At 42.4% G+C, this 18,110-nt stretch overlaps 1 protein-coding gene across 2 annotated transcripts in view; it reads right to left on the bottom strand.

Annotated features, from left to right (window-relative positions):
• Window positions 1-12,559, bottom strand: part of cmip (c-Maf inducing protein) — a 77,345-nt gene extending 64,786 nt beyond the window's left edge. The window contains exon 1 of one of the 2 annotated variants that reach the window (XM_088614486.1): window positions 10,052-12,559. In XM_088614486.1, coding sequence (XP_088470612.1) covers window positions 10,052-10,372 — 321 coding nt within the window. In that variant the 5' untranslated portion in view covers window positions 10,373-12,559. The remainder of the gene's footprint in view (window positions 1-10,051) is intronic. The other variant, XM_088614487.1, reaches the window with a different exon arrangement.
• Window positions 12,560-18,110: the final 5,551 nt, after the last annotated feature.

The following is an 18,110-nucleotide window of genomic DNA, read 5'->3' as shown; positions in this document are numbered from 1 at the left end:
AAAAAAAAACATTCCCGAGCCAAACGGGACATCCAATACTTTTTTACTTCTTCTCTCTACGGTACCATTCCCCTCTTCCCCATTAACGTCACCAGCCCTGGGAAAACTGAATATGGACTGCAAACAGACAACGACCCCCCCCAAAAAAAGCTGTTATTAAAACTGAAACAAGTGGTTTAGAGCTTCCGCGCAGTTGTTGTTTTTTTTTTTCAAATTTGTTTCCCTTTTTTTTAAAGGCGACATTTGCGCTTCTTTCCACCAGCGCTGTCGTATCAGTCATCTTTGGACCTGAAAACAGCTGATGGGCTATATTATTTGATAACAAAAAGATAAAAGCACAGCCCAGCAAGGCAGCTTGCTGACAACACTGAGGTTATAAAACTAAATAAAGAGACGCACGCCGAAAGAGGTGCGTGTCATCTGCGGCCCTATCAACGCCAATGACTTGTTATGAAAGCACAGGAGAAGAAGCATTTATGTAAAACACCCTTTGTTTTGTATTTGTCGTCAGAGACTGCCTACCTGGCCAAACACATAAGACTTGCAAAGCTAATGGACCACCAAATGCTTTATGCCCAGAGCAATTTCTTTTTTTCTACAGGGCGGGGGATTGAATACTATGCCCTCATTATTGCATAGAAGCAAGCCCTAATTTAGCATCAGAAGGTAAATGAAATATTCTTTAACTAAAATAAGCCTAAGCATCTCCAAAGGCTTGCCAATACACCAAAATGCAGACTAGCTACCCAATTAGAACTACATTATGCAAATTTCTATAATTGGTTTGACTGTTTTATTGGCCCTCCAGAGATCTGTTGAGTTCCCACGAATAGATGACATTCAAAAGATTTCTCTCGTCTTCTCTGGTGGCCAGAAATTTCATCTTGCATCACTTATAACTGCACTAATTTTGAATACAGTACAAAGTGAATTTTGTTCCAGCCATGTTCTCTGTTAAATTCTTGGTCACATTATTTTATTAACTGCTAATTGGAATAATCTTATCCAGGCTCCAAGGTGATTTGCAGCTAACTATAGGACCATAAATGAAGTGAATGCCTTATGTGACCAGCTGTAAAAACCTTCAGAAAATTTCTATTTAAATTGTTAATTGTTTTAATTTGATGACCCAGTCTGATAGACAGAAAACCCTGGTCTATGCAGTTGCAAGATCAATTTTATTTCACTTCTCAGTGCATTTTGGAGTCCAGCGATAATCTGAGACACTTGGGCACTTTAAGTGTAGTGTGGTGAACTTCAAAATGTGTATAAATGAGGTTCTTGTGTGTACCTACTCTCTACGGGACAGCAAAGGAGAAGAACTAGTCATGCAGCAAACATTAGCTCTAGGACTACAGGAAGAAAGTCTGGTAATCTAATATGTAAGTACGTAGTCATCTTTTGTCTCACTGAAGAAAAGACATTGGCTTCCTAGGGCAAGAAATTCTGCCCGGAGTATCAGAGTTGTCCTTCACACAAAGCTAAAATGAAGCTAAATTCACACTCTTAAACCAACAAAATGACACACAAAGCAAAAACAAGTTTCAAATTCTAAAATACCATCTCAGAACCCTGGTTAATTCCAAGATAGATGTACGTTCTCACACCAAAAGATTCTGAAATTTTTTTTTTAAACTGCAGAACATAAAACTTGTTGCATCTGAACGCCAACCTTAAAAATAAACATTAATTTACCTTTCTTTCAAAAAAAAACCTGAGAACAAAACTTTCTGATCTCCTTCTCAACATGATGCACATGGAGGCAGCTCCAATTCAACCTTACCTGCGAAGTGTGCACAAACACGTCAATCCGATTGAACTGGTCAATCTTCATCACCGTTCATCCTCAGAGCAGAGGAAAGATACTGTTCTCTCAACGGCCTGGGTCTCATAATTGCCTGAACACAAATGACTTAGAGCTTCTGTAATTGTGGATTTCTCATTCAGCGCACACTGTCCATTCTAGTATATAATAATAATAATAATAAACTTTATTTTATATAGCACCTTTAAAGGTGGCTTCTCAAAGCGCTTTACAGAATGAGAACAACAATAAAAAAGAATACACAAGATAAAACACAATTACAATATAGAGAGGAGACCGCGGATGGTGGTACTAGGAAAAGCAGAGGGATGAAGAATGGAACCAGTTAAGTAAAGGCTCTTCAAAAGAAGAAGGTTTTGAGTCTGGATGTGACTTGAAGGTGAATCTCTGATATCCTTGGGCAGAGAGTTCCAGAGCTTGGGAGCATAACAGGAGAAGGCCCTGTCACCCATACAATGTAGATGGACTTGAGGAACAGTAAGGAGACCAGAATTAGAAGAGCGAAGATTGCGAGGTGGGGAGTAGGGCGATGATAGTTCAGACAGGTACTGAAGTGCCAAGGCATGCAGAGCCTTAAAGGTGAGCATGAGGATTTTAAAGTCCACACGGAATGTGACAGGAAGCCAGTGCAAGGCCTCCAAGATAGGAGTAATGTGATCACTTGCACTAGACTTGGTCAAGATCCTGGCTGCTGAATTGTGAACATACTGCAGTTTGTTGAAAGTAGATTTAGATACCCCAGTAAGTAGAGCATTACAGTAGTCAATATACACCAACAGAGACCGTACAACAGATAAGACGAGAACAGACGATCAAGACACCGGAGTACAATGAAGTTATCAGTGTTGCGGAACTGACACACACGAAAAAAAAAAAAACAATTTCTTATCACTGTGGCCACAGATCTCTGAAATCTTTAATTATTCAAGCTCATACGAGGGCATCATTCCTTAGATGTTCAGCATCGAAAATACCTTCGGGAATGTTATCATTGGAAAGAATGAAATGATAGACTAGAATAGGTAAACCAGCCACAACAACACAGTTTAGCACTTTCCTGTCACAGATCCTGCCATGCTACTCTGTCATACCCTGAAGTGTCTACCTTTATGTTTGTTTTGAAGTGCTAAATGAAACTAGAGGCAATGATTAAAGCCTAAGAAAATGTCTCATTGTCCATTCTTGTGTCAACATGGACATCTTGGGTGACACACTTCCCCTGAGATACGATGGAACCATGGTAAACGTCTCTGGTTCTGACCCTTTTACTCCAGGTTGCTTGTTGAGAATACATTACTACCAGAAACCACTGAAACAATACAGGCTACACAGAGCAATCTGTCATGTAACCTCTGAACCAGGTATAACAAACCCACACTCAGGAGAGGGTGAATTCTTGCTAATGGAAAACTTGGGGGGCTTGTCACCGTCCCATCTTGCCTTCATCGATTTTGAACTTAAGATGCTGATATCCATCGATATCATCTTCTCTTTGGGTACTGGATCAATCCTGTGATCAAAGACCACACACATGATAACACACAATCCTGAATGCTCCGTGATACTACGACTCCCTATTGCATCTCCCCTATTATTCCTAACTACAGGGCAGATGTAAAAGGGGTGTTTTCATCCGACTGAGAAATGAAGGGTTAATAACCCATTCATCTGAACAGTGCAGTGCAAGCCGTATCAGGGCACAAGTAACAACAGGAAAAGAACGCTGTGCTTGCTGGGCTCCCGAAGCCTGAGGAGCAGAAGTCTGCAAGAGAGAGAGAGAGAACAAAGACAGCTGAACAAAATGGAGAACCAGTCTCCTCCAGTCTCCCTCACAGCCAAGAACAGTGCATGTGACTGTACACTGTGCCACGGCAGTCTGAAGGAAAAAATTGCATTCACACATTCAGCGACATCACGTATTCAATCCTCTTTCTCCATATCATCACGTGATCCTGTGATTCTCCAGCAGCTGTCAGTTTTAACTCTGTGAAGGTTATAAACTACCAGATGTACAGACAGAGCTCTCAATCTCAAAATCCGTAGTGCTACTTAAACACACCCGGCCCAGTGAAGGCCACAATAAAGTGACTGCTCTAGGAGACAGGCGGCCTGCTTTCGGTTTTCTTCCTGCGTTACACCACCGCAGTATTTTGAAAATGAACAATCACTGAGTCAGATTCGAAACACCAACCACTGTGAGAAAATGGTCCCCCGAAAAAATCTGCCTGGATTTGTTTTATTCATTAGACTGAAACATGTCAGTAAAGTAAACTGCAGAAATGATGGTAACCAGTAAAATACAGGCACTTGCCCTAGCCTAGAAAAGTGTACCTATATAAAACATACAGTAAGCAGGGTGATATACTCTATTTTAGAAGCATTTTTACAGACAGCATTGCAAGAATGTATGCCGTAGACTACAACCTACAAACCCCACCACTTGCTTGTAATTCTAACATCAAAGAAAATTGTCAGGTCCACAATGCAAGTGGCTAAAGAATAGTCCATAAAGTTTCAGTTAGAATCTCAATAACACAGATCATCACGCTAATCTGTGAATTTCAGGGCTTTAAATTCACCGAGCAGCACAAATCACTGCGTTCAGGTCACAGTCTCCCCTGGAGGTATGGCTTCGAATCCCACTTCTAACACATACATTCTGAATAGCAGAGTGGCACAGCAGAAACGTGCTGGCTCTGTAGCCCACAGGTCTATGGATCACAACCGCCCTCTGCTCCACTTCGGGGTTGTGGGCATTTGGGATGCAGCCATGATGCCAATACCCTGGTTTCCTTCAAGAAACATCTTGATGTTATCTGTAGATCAATTAGCTACTAACTACCAAATGGGCTAGATGGGCTGAAGTAGTGTTAACTTGTTTGCAACCTCTGTTGTGGTCTTTGAAAGATGTCACCTTTGTGAACTCGGCACTTCCCCTTTTTGCAGGCAATTAATGAATGTCCTGTGACTTACTCACGCATTTGTCACGACTGCTGCGTAGAAAAACTTACGCCACTACATCATGACTTGTGATTTACAACACGCCTTAAACACTGTGCCAATACACCTCTGGCGCACATAGAGAAAAACCCGAAACAGAAACTCAAACAACGCAGTGATATTCTCCGTCATGAAGCACAAGCTGGAGGAGATCTGGGCCTATGGAACATGGTACATTACAGGAAAGAGATTTTGCTTTTCAGATCAATCGACAGGTGTGACATAAAAAGTGTCCAGACAAGTAAGAAAGCACGTCACTGTAAAGAGCAATCTATAGCTACTGTAAAAAAATGTTGGGCCCTTCTGCAGGAATAGGACTCTTTCCTACTTGCATCACCACAACCCCACACCCTTTCTTTAAAAAAATCATGCTATTCTTTATACTGTATCTGTAGGGGTAAGCAGCACCATGCCATCTGTCACCTCTCTGTCTCCAGTTTAATTCCACCTGCAATCTCCTTTTTTATGACAAGGGGACGGGCTTAGCCACATCTTTTACTTGATGTTAAAGTGCCATTTCTTGTTGAAAAACAGACCCAGTTTTATTTTAAACCGCCCAACGCTGCACGAACAAGTCTGTCCCTCCACGTGTGGGGTGGAGAAGCGATCAGATCAAGAGCTCAACAGAAGGCCGCAGCTCTGAAGTCAGAACACCCAGAACTCCAAGACGAGCGGAACGCTCAGCCTCCCTCCCAGGTGACTCAAACGATAAAGGCACTTGGCCGAGTGCACGCTGAGCGCTTTGATCACGAGGCTGGGCCTGGATCCCGTCACTAGCTGACCAGGATTCCCCAAACGGCGGCACAGTTGGCGGAGCACTGGCTAGGGTGGGGTGGGATTAGTCAGCTAGGGCTTCCTCACACTGAGCTCCGGAGCCTCCTGTGAGCTTGCAGGTACTAACGCATCTCTCCCCTGGTGCAGAGCCCGCGAAGTGCCAAAAGCCGAGCGACTCGAGTGTGGGAGGGCTGGAGGAGTCTCTCTCTCTCTCACTCCTGTGTGCGGTCGCTCGCACCCACGAGACGAGACACGGAAAACACACCTCCAACTCGGTGTGAGAAAAGACGCAATGCAAAGGTTGCTCTTGAGGCGAGTGCCGATAATTATGAGAGCGAAAGTGTGAGATCGCAATTGGACCAGCTCCTAAAATTCTGTTGAACAACTCCACTTGACGGAAAATCCCCCCGCAAACAGCCACAACTCCCCCAGACTACCATAGAAGTTACAAATTACTGTGGAGTAAACTTTTCACAGTGAAGAGCTCAATGATACACCCTCCATATAAGCTTCTGAGGCCTGTTAACAAAGACAGAATAGTGCTATAATGCTTTGACTTGAATTACAGCGGCGACATTGATTCTTCTACACAATACAGCCACAGAGCATCACAACAACTAGTCTACAGCTGATTGCCTTATTTGACAGAAGACACAGAGCTACAGAGGTTCCCACAGACACTGTGACCTACAAACTGATAGAAGAGCTTTGAATGTACTGGTTTCACTTGACTCACCACATGGTTTTGAGCTATACAGTCATTTACTTCTTGGCATCTCCCAAATGCTCTGACATACAGCCCTAACAAGACCCGAAAACCCTTTCACCGACAGCAGAAACAAATCCAGGATGAAGCAGGGAACTGACCACTTCCCATTAGTAAATCTTAGAATAACAAAAACTTCTGTCTGCTTCACCAAACCTTTTTTCACTACTTGCTGAATTCAAAATATTCTGAAAATAACTTTACACATTAACCCCTAAGCCTTACCAGTTGATAAAAAAATAATCATATATCCCTTAACCAATAAACTACGCTATACGTCGAGCTGCACGAGCTGCTTAGCTTTTAGGAGGAGAATGGAAATCCTAAAAATGTAAGAAATAACCGAATAACTTCAGATTTCAGCTGATGGCACTGATATCAAATCTCCTAACCGGGTCCAAAACACAGTGGCTTGGTTTGCCACTGGGGTCTCACATTAGCAACGTGACAGAGTTGACTTTTATAACTGCTGCCTGTAACAAAGACTTTCTTTGCTCATCCAAAGCTGAGAAAACAGTAAATGCTCTTATCTTCTAGGGACCAGATAATTATAAAGAAATTTGTGCTGCTATTTAAAAAAAAATATGCAACACTCAGTTCTATTTATTCAAACATGAGTTGCCCTTCTTGAGGCTAAAAAAGAACATAGGCAGTCATTTAACTTTCCTCCAAAGCTTCAAAACACTGAACTGAGTTCAGCACATACAAGGCTCTGCTCTTCTGCACATTAATCATCTATTGGTTTACAGTTTGCCCCCAAGACTATTCTAAATATCAGGAAAAAGAGAAGATTTGGACTGCAACGGTGGTTAAAACTCTTTTAAAAAACACTTTTCCACTTTGGCTTATAATCAGTGGAGACCTCTATTTAAGTTTTTGGTTGGGCTTTTAAAGATTCTCTGTAAATTGAAGGTTGTTGTTCTTATTATGTAGATCAAAACAACATCTAATACACCCTCGTATTCACAGAAGTACTGAGCTCACAAATGACTGAAATTTTAAAGCATATTCCTTGAATTAAAGGGAATCCAATGAATCACATGATTTCATCGAGTTTAAAAAGGTGTGGCAGCTGCCCACACAAATCCTTCACTGCATCTTGAAACCTTATCTCAAAACCAAAACTCTCTGAAATGCTATTAATCAGCAGCTTTTCATTGCACATCAGCTCCTAATCTAAATAAGCTCGTTTCTGTTTTTAACTTGGCCAGTTTAACAACCTCACACAGTTCTCCAGGTGCTGGTGCTTTTAAGAGACCTGACAAATCCACAGACACACTATCCCTCCAGGAACAAGAGAGGGCATCCCAGCCTTCCCAAACCTGAGCCTGGTGTGTGCAGGCACACAAGAATCACCTTCTGCTCTTCCACACAGCTGCCACACCAGGTGTGTTTGTGCATGCTCAGTTTTGTGCTTGGGGTTGCAATGGGCATGTTGTATTGCTGCCTGTAATACACTACCACTATTTGTTTTTTTATCTGTGGGTCAAGAGAGCAATGCTTCCGTCCTGGAGGGCCAGAGGGATTCTCGTTGTCTTGCCACCAGCTAATTGAACTCACGGGGACAGGTAAAGGTTAACTCCATGCTGAGAATCAAAAAGGTGAAAAAACAGCTCGGCCTTTTTCGGGGTGTCTGGCTTTCTGTCACCTGAGCCCTTAATTACCTAGCTGAGCTCATTATTTGCTTTAATTGGCAAGCTGAAGTCTTCCCTTGTTCTGAAGAAGCTGGAGCTTTAAGGAGGCCTATAAAATCTGACTGGACAGCAGCTGCTGAGGACTGGAATTGGGCTGTCCTACTGAGGGTATCTACAGTACATACTGTATACAGAACGACTCACCCCATGTTCTGTCTCTGCCCCATTTGCACAGACGGAAGACTATGTATCCCACTTCAAGGTACATTCTAAGGCATCAAGCACAAGTCAGAACAAGAATTTCAGACCCAGGGACTCTATGCACGTCAGAGCGCATTTTTCTCTAAATGTATTTTTTTTATATGTGGGTGCGTGGGGAAGGGTAGTAAAACAGAACTTACAAGCCTAACATCTTCACAATAAAGCAATGAATTTGGCATTTATTTAGTGGAAGGTGAAAAAAAGGTAACCAAATATAAAAGAACCTAAAGGTTTTAAGTAAGAGGGGGATCATTCAGACCACCTGGTTGCAAGTAACCGAGTAATCTCAGTTTCATGAAAGAAGCCAGAGTATCTGTTTTGACACATGGCTTGTTCCATTCTCCTACCACTCTTTGTGTAAAAAGTGCCTCATTTTTCAGATTCAGGGTTAACCACAGCGGCAGTGCGCTTTCCACTCGATTCGTGTTTCGCTGTCGACCCCGAAGGAGCCCCTTAAGTGGTCTTTGCCTTTAAGGATTTTTAACACTTGAATCCAAAAACCCAGGTTTTGGCATCAATAGTGATGAAACAACTTTCACAAATACAGAGGTACGTCAGTTTGTGACAATCTCCAAGCTAATTTCACCTGTCGTGACAAATTTAGACGTCTAAACAGAGTCACTAAAGCAGTGAAGACTTGTGGAAGGCTGTCATTTCTGAACGCCACGTTTTCCTGTTTAATCGCAGCAATGTTGTTCCTAGAACGAGAGATTTGTAAACATATTTGTTTATTTAATGAGATATTTGTAAACATATCCACTGAAACCAATATCAGTATCCATTATATTAATATACAACAGCAGGCCACCTGATGTGTCCCAAATCTCTGCTTTCACAATTCCCAGCTCCGGTCAACATGCTTCACTGACAGATTGCTTCAACAGCAGAAATCTGATTTACCCCCGCCACCATCATGTTGCATTTCTAAATAAATAAAAAAAATCCAGGAAATGAAATCACTGGTTCTGTCTTTTGGCGTTATCCGTGTTCAGCCATATTCAGAAACAGAGATCAGCATAGTGCAATAACCGAAGATTACAGTATATAAAACTTGTTGCAATCGTGCGTCTCATCTTGTACTGTACCACATGATCTCTTACCGTTCGACAGCAATTTTAAACATTTGGGTTTGTTAATATTAAAAAACAAAAAGGTGTTTATTTTTAAATATACCCCAGTACACTCTGGTACATCACTGCCGTCTAAATGAGCTAATTGTGATACTAGTCCGCCACCTTCAATTGCGACTTCACATTGTAATACAAACCAGGCCGAATACCCCATCTTCCGCTAAGACAGAAAATGTCTTCCAGTAACCCCCATCCCTCATATCACACACACATATATATATATACATAAACAAAACGTTTTGGTTTTCAAGCTTAAACATAAATAAATAACTATTAAACACGAGCGAATTCAGCTCCCGTTTCCCCCACAATGGGTGCGGGTTGTTCACAAATGAAAATGAGTGAATTTTCTTCCCGATTACTGTGCAACACGAACGCTAATGTGTAACGTCTAGGCAATACCTCCGCATAATTATTTGTATTAAGGTAGCACCCACAAACAACAACAACAACAACAACAACAACAACAACAAAATCAAGCTATTTTTTTTTTCGCACAAGCACGGCAGGCGAAAAAACAAAAGCCTGGTGACGGTCTGTTGCAGGTAATTGAGCCTTTCTGAGCAAGTGCACCAACCCAAAGAAATGCTACTGATGGACTCACGTCCAGCCTGGCTGCCGGGAATGAATAAATGCCCTTTCGGAGCAATGCAGTACTCACTGTAGCAGAGGTCAGGCTGTTGTCCGTGAGGGTCAGGTGATGAGGCTCCCATCTCCTCAAGAACTTGGAACTGAGGATCTTGCTAAAAAAGGTCCTGGGGTGTTTGACGACGCACACTTGGATATCGCCCTCCTGGAGCAATTTATACCTCATCCCGTTACTGTGGAGCAAGGCTCTCCGGCAGGGTACTGCCCCCATTTTATTCCCGTCCGCCGGACCCAGGGCGGACATCTCGCCCAGCAAGGGCTTGCTCTCCTCCGACTGGTACTGGCGATTGTTGTGGAGATCGCTGCCCCCACCCGATCCGCTATTGAAATCCATGGGTGCTCCAGCCGCCGGTCAATGGGGAACCGGGGTTAAAGAAACGCAGATGGATGGCTCTCCAACCCACGAGCAGCTGACCCAGGAACTGGGTGAAATGTGTCAGGTGGAGGGGGAGAAGAGACAGACAGAGAGAAAAGAGATAAAAGGAGAAAACTGAGAGAGAGAGGAAAAATAAGGGGAAAGGGGAAAAGGGAAAGGGAGGGGGGGTGACAACTGTGGTCCAATCTCTCAACAGATTCCCCTTAAATTTCTTTCCTCCCTGCTTTTCGCTCCCCCCGGATAATCAGTCCGCCAGTACCATGATAGTATCCATAACGCGAGGCTGCAAAACGGTAGATCCAGTGCGAAGAGGTGGAAAGCAAAAAAAAAAAAGGATCTGAGGGGGGAGGAAAAAAAAGAAAAAATAAGACGGTCTTCGGGTCTTCCTCTCTGCTGCTTTATTCGCAAGGTTGGTGTCTTTTCTTTCCTCGGCGGCGGTGGTGAAGCAAGCCACTTGGTGAAAGATTGCAGAAGCCAGGCGCGGCGCTGGTTGGTCTCGGCGCGGTCAGGTGGTGGGTCGCTGACGTCAATGGGGGAGCAAAGCGGATGCGCTGCGTGTGTGTGTGTGCGCGGCTCCGACAGCGAGAGGGTGGAAAGAGGAGGGGAGGGCTCTTCTTACGATCATAATACAGCGCTTCGAAACCCGTCTCCGTTTGGCATGGCGAGACCCATGCCGGGCTGGGACTCTGGGCCCGGGCAATGCGCGCCGGGAGCGAGTGCTCTGGGATGGACGGTCCGCCCAGCTCCCGTTTCGTCGGGAGACCTACAGTATGTCAGATGCAGAGGCCGGGTGAGCCCCTGTCTGTGCCCGGAGAGAACGGCTGCTTTTTTTTTTTTGGTTATTGCATAAGGGAAACAGTTTTTTTTTTTAATGTACCAGTGCCATCGCGTTGGGAAATCGCAGCAAGGACGTCAGAAAAACGGATGTGCACATTTCTGAGCTTTCTTTTTCTTCCCTGCCGTTTTGACGCCAGCAGTGAATCCAGCAGCGGAAGAGAAATGCCCCTTGCATTTTGAGATGTAACCGGCCAAGTCCTGATCGAGACTTGAGGAAAGGCTATTTGTCTGCCATCTGAAAGTGTATTTTGGAGGCAGCGGAGAGCAGTGCGCTGTTCTGTTTCTCAGTTACACCAATGCGGTGCCCTTCTGAAGTGGGTTTAAAAGCCATGAACACCGCCTGGGCTACAGTCCCGCCTCCCGTTTGTACGGACGTTTCTTTACCTTCACCTTCTTCACCAAACCCCGTCTCCTAATACAAGCCCGTGTCGATGTTTGTGTCAGTTGTGTCAAGCGCGGCCCGGTGGCGGAGTGCAGAAATGTCAGGAGAAACCGCAGTCTTTCTGGGGGGTGGGCTCTCCCCTCACTGGGTCAATGCGAACAGACAACAGCAGATGAGCCGCGCAGCTCCGTGTCCCATAGGGAGAACCTTGCAGATTCCTGCATAAAGCCGGGTGCTGTAGATGAGAATCCCACTCATATTTCAGGGGCTCACTGCTGTGGGGAGAAAAATGAGCCATCATGCCATATTATGCATTCCTCACACAAAGGGTTGGGGAATGAGTTTTACCCGGTTGGGAGATATACAGTAGCCTGCTAGCAGGCATATGAGGTAAACGGACCGATGTCTGTCTCTCATTCGTAACCTTATGTTTTCATGTGCTTAAAGCTATACTTTCAGCAAGCGGTTCGAGAGGCCCAGATTGAAAAGCAAGATATTTATTTAATTTCTCTTAATAAAGTCAAACACTGTGAAGCTGGGAGTGGAAGTGCAGCTTAAATCCGAAACTGATTTCTGTGGAAACGCATGATAAATTGTCCTACGTTCCTGTGAAGAGTGCAGTGTGTAAGATTAATATCCCAGGAACACTGAGGTCTCCGGCGGTTTTAGAATTGGGCCAAAACACACAGAGCCAAGGAGCTACAAACATTTTCAATTTCTTCCTCATGTTTTTTCTCTCTTTAATCTTCTCTCCATATTTCAGATCAGTCCTATGACTTAATTAATCTAAATCATGAAAGCATGATGAGGGTTTCTCAGAGCTGTTACTTACCTGCAGGAAGAGATTCACCGACTCTGAAATATTGAATTAATATCATGTTAAAATCTTAGATGAGGTTTACAAGCAACACAAAACACCAATAAAAAAGGACCCGGAGAGTGTGTGTGTTTGTGTCAGTGTGTACTCTGTGATGGACTGGCGTCCTGTCTAGAATGTATCCTTCCCTGTGCCCATTGCTTGCCTGGTTAGGCTCCAGCTCACCTGCGACCATGTACTGGATAAAGCAGTTTAGAAGATGGATGGAATTATGAATAGATGATCATTTTCCTCATCTTTCTTGGATTGAATTTCAGGCAATAAAGTCGGTCACACAGTCATTTTTAAGCAGCCTCTTGTTAGCAGAAAGATTTCTGCTGATATTGTAACTGCACGAGTTTCCAGAGAAATTTCCATGTCTCTACAAACTCTTTGGCTCAAACAAGGAGGTTATACAATGACAGTGAACACAACCTGCTTTGAATCTGAAGTCTGAAAAAACACTTTTTCCCCCCTGAAGCTGGTTGGAAAAAAAATTCAATAGACGCCCCTGTGTCTGAACAAAAGCTTTTAATGTGTGATGAGCCTGAGCATACTGTGCCGGTAAAGCATTTATCTGATCATCAGAGGCGTTGCTCTTTGGACACTGCTGTTTACACAATGCTGTGTGCCTGTTTTTACATAAAGGCTGTATCTTTGTTGCTTTTAGAGTTGTGCCAACTAATTTCAGAACGCACAGAAATGTGCAAGATTGTGGTAACGACATGCAGCCCCTCTTTATGAGTAATGGTACTTACTGAAGAACTGAACCACATGCAGTAGATCACAGCCATACAACAGAGTCAGAGCACTGTAGTTTTCCAAGGCAAAGTCCATAATTGCTTCACTAGTGCCACTGAGTACACTTCAGGGGACTGTTAAACAAAAGTCTGGGCAGTGGTCAAATTGTATACTCCCGTGCTTCTGCTCTCTTGTGTATAAATACTCATCTGCTGTACATTTTTTTTCTAGCACCTCTCCCTCCATCCCATCTTCATCCTTGCAGCTGCCTCCCTGATTCATTCCGTCCAGTGAGGTGGGTATTAACAGACCTAACCTAATGGACAGCCTAAAGGTCCCTTTATATTCATGGCATTATAATTATAATTTGACCAGTTAACTGAACTTTCAATTAGCTGACATTCTTTTAAGAATGCTCCCCTGTCGTTCTAACTCTGTGTTGCAGATCTGTGTAAGGCATTTTAGGATTTCCTGGAGTTTGTTTGTCAAAGCCTAAGACTGAACTGACTTTTCGAACCCATTTGCAACTTACCTAGGCCCTCACTCCAAACCTTCTGCTTTGTTTTGATTCAGCCCTTTCTTCTGGCCGATAGAGAGATTCAGCAATGCACTCCTGCTGGTTCTGCATGGCTTTCATCTTGAATAGATTAGATGCCCGACATCTGGAAAATGTTAAATTTGTTCAATTCAGCACCTAATTAGATCATCTATGAATCTCAAAGCCCAGATGTTTCAAGAATACAGATCACTGATGCCCTCAGATCACGGCCTGTAAAAGATCTGTATTTCCACACCTTAAACAATTATATAGATAAATGTACAGTATTGTAGGATTTAATGCATTGTCAGATTCCATACCACTATGCTTTATGCAATTTCTGCACTTTTTTACTGTCCAGAGTTGAAGCTGCCTTTGATAAAGATGGTGGTTAAATTAACAATAAAGAAGTGGTTGTTCAGTTGAAAGCAGTGGTTCTTCTTTAAAGTAAATCACCAATGAATAGAGAAATGCAGTTGCAGTTTGCGTCTCAAAAACAACCGCCAGTGACACAAACACATCAGCAACCTGAAACCTGAAGAGGTAACAAAAAAACAGTTTCAGTTAAATGATCAGGACACAAACACACAAGGAATCAGGTCTCCTGTCAGAAGTGGATTGTAAATGAAACCTTGAGACATACTGTATCTTTCAAAATAACCTAATGGTCATTCAATTTATAATATGTAGCCAAGACTCGTGTTTAACCCTCTAATATAGGGATAACACCTCCTAAAGATGAGTATATTTTTTTGCACAGACTTTAAGGGCTGCCAATATTTTTTCTTTTCTTTTAACTTATAAACACTCTAGTCATTAATCAATTTTCTAACTGCTTAGTCCAATATAGGGTAAGGGGGAGCTGGAGTCTATCCCAGCAAGCAACAGGTTCAGGGCAGGATACACCCTGGACAGGACACTAGTCCATTGCAGGGCAGGCAGACAGACAAACACAATGGTGCACTCCAAATTTCCCAGAAGCCAATTAACATACCAGTAAGTCTCTTGGAGGCTTGGAAGGAAATTGGAGCACCCTGAGGATATATACGTGAACATGGGGAGCATATACAAACACCATACAGACAGCACTGCAGGTTGAGAAGCGAACCCAGGGCACAAGTGCTGCTAGACAGCAATGTTAACCATTGCACCACTGTGCTCCCACAAGCCTTTTTCAGGGTTGCTTTTTCAGAAGCTTGATGCAACCTATTGTTCAGCATCTTAAATGTGACTACACATCCAAACAGACCTTAAATCCAGGATGGAATACAGTATAAGAGACACTTATTGGTCTCAGCAGCTGATCTTCTGTAGGTCTAGGATTGCTTCATTTCGAAACCCATGTTTCTGGTTTGTCCCAGATGGTTTCACATCACAAAAGAAGAGGAAAAATAAAACAACCTTCCATTTAGACAGACAACGATTTGCTAAAGTTTATATAAGTGGCAAGTGGCAAGGATTTTGAATTAACAAGGCTCAGCATATATCCTCACTCCCAAGTTTAGGATAAACATCTGAGCAATTGAGAAGTGCTTAGCACACTTCCACAACCAGGAATGCTGTCTGTACAAAGAGGCAGAAACAGAAATTTTGATTTTTCTCAGATTTCTCTTATTTCCAACACAATAATGATGACTTAGGTGCAGGTATCTACTGTGCACACTAAAAGCAAACGTTCTCATCTCATACTTCAGTAATCTGCCGTGTCTTGACACAGGAAACCTTAGAGGTACCGCAACAGAGGAATGCACTGCAAGGTCTACTCTTCTAGGGGAAGTGGGTTTTTCAGTAATAGATGCAGGAAATCATTTTCACCTTTCCTTCACCCTGTCATTTACTGTAAATGACCTGAGATGAAGACCATATTCATATTTTAAAGAAGAACACTCCCCCAATATTTCAGCCGAAGAGTAAAACCTAATTAAAAATGCTCTGACGAGCACATGGTGACGCAAAGCACCTTGATTCACCCACCATCCTAGTCCTAATTTACGGTACACATTGGTCAGTAAGACTACGTGACTGCTTCATCATAGTGCAGTATTCTAAGATTGATTCGCATGCATTCATCCATCCTAGCCAATACTGCTTTGTGCATAACGTCCAACAATACATGGCAATGCATGCAGACCTGGCTCTCCATCTGCCCCTTCAGCAGTCTAACCACAGCTGAGATCTCTTTGAAAAAGCACCTCAGCATTTACTTACTCTTAGGGCCTGTTACTGCTTGTCGTGTTTGTATCCACCAATGTCAAAATCATAGTATTTGCTCTTCAGACTCAGCTTTGGATACCTGTATGTGCCAAACAGAAGGACAAATGGAAAGGTCCTTTGTTGCCTTTCAACAGCAAATATTTAGAAATAGGTACTAATTTGTGCTGCTTCAAACATGGGGGTTAGAGTTGTTGCATAATTCATAATCATAACAGAAAAGATGTCTCTACACACCAAACCTGCCCTTTGGGAAGTGCCAGCTCCTGGCAAGTTGGCACTATATGCTGACATCACACAGTCCTAGAGTTACCCTCCTGCTTCTCCACAGCATCGTTATCATGCTATTATCTCTTACTGATTCTGTCCTCACTGTCTTCTGATGTTATTTTTCTTCTTCCCTCTAGACAGCCTCAAGACGTCTTCCTCCCAATCGGCCCAGTGTCTGCCCTTGGTTTTCCGTTTCTCTAGGGGTCACACTTTGTCTCGTCCTTTTATTACTCCATCCCCATTTAGATAAAAAAATGATTATATTTGCATCAGTATATACAGTTTCTTTTCAAACTGGCATGTGGATTCTTTCAGGAGGAACACTTATGCCTAAGAAGTTTAAGAGTCTTCACATTTTTATAAGGCTATGAAAGACTGAGGATTTATCGCTGAACAGAAATAAAAAGCACACATCACCCAGCTGCCACTAAATAAACACATTCAAATCTCTACGGAAAAATTATTTCCCTAAACAATATTCACTCTCCATTTGGAGAGAGAGCTGGACTGCTGTACAGTAAGAGCACTGGGCAACATATCAATATTTCTGTTACTGCAGGAAAGCTCTTATTTGCACAAGAAACCCAATATTTCATGACATTAACCAAGTATTAATTATTGCGTGGTTGGCTGGGCATAAAATAACTCATGGAAAGAAACAAGGAGATGACTGAACACGTGTCTTGATGTTTTACAGATGATGAGCTCAAGGAGAATCCTTCATTCTGTGATTTTAGAGACGTAGTTCTAATAACAGGTGATTGCAATAGTCAGGAAGTAGTCTAATAATATTAAAAAGAACAAAGAGTCCGAAGAGCAGTAAAACAAATGAGCATGAATGATACTGAGCCAAAGATGGCAGCAAATATATATAATTCAACAGCATGCTACATTGCAACTTCCTAAAAAAAAGCCAAACTGGAATTTGCATGCTATGACCAGGACTTCAACAGATTATTCTTATTAGCCTGAAGGATGGAAGAATAAATCACCAACAAGACTTTCTCTGAAGTCTTTAGGCACATTCACAGAGCTGTCAGCACAGTTTGCGTAAAGCCTCTGTCTAGGGGGTTGAAAAAATGTGTACTAAGCAAAACAGACACTGTGGTATTAGTTCAGAAAGCAAGGTTACAAACTAGCGGTTAACAGGACAGATGATTTATGTTTTTTTTAACGATGAAAACTCCAGGCCTTTCAGTAGATTGTGGCACCGGTTCAAGACACCAGCTGGTTTTCTTTAAACTGAAAAGATGAAAAGGGAGGGAGGTTTCGTAATGCCAGATAGTCTTGCAAACAAAAAAATCTCAATACAAAGTGTATTAAAGCATTCAGCAGCAGTACAGTTTCAGTTTTATTTTTGCTGTATTTATGAAATATTTATATGAGGGAGGCACGTAATATTTTGCAGGTATTTTGTGATGCTGAGATGTTCACTGTTCCAACATACTGTAGTGTGTCTGTGCTCCTTGTGTGCTGTCATTGACTTTCCTGTGACTAAGTTTTAATGTGCAATTTATTACAATAGCTGTGTTCTGCATTTGATTCTACCACTCTGCTAAGTACTGCAAAGTCTATTTAGTTACCCATCTCTTTATAATACTATATTACATATAATGCAATGGCATTTTCAGCTGTAATTTGATTGTAAAATTATAGCAAGAATAAGATAAATATTCCATGCTCTAACATTTATGGATAGTGAACTTTGAAACTGTTAAATTACCAGTGCTTATTACTATTGCCTATTATTTGATATCAGACTTATTCTTACCTAATTAAGTTACAGTAGGTACTTGAAAAACCATGCTGATTTGCAATTCCAGTACAGATCATTTCATTTATGAATAATTTCTCAAAGCCA

Source organism: Lepisosteus platostomus, chromosome 20 (genome assembly GCF_059453375.1).
Source record: "Lepisosteus platostomus isolate fLepPlt1 chromosome 20, fLepPlt1.hap1, whole genome shotgun sequence".
NCBI lineage: Eukaryota > Metazoa > Chordata > Actinopteri > Semionotiformes > Lepisosteidae > Lepisosteus > Lepisosteus platostomus.
Note: the sequence above shows the minus strand (reverse complement) of the source record. Positions and strands in the feature narration are given on the sequence as shown.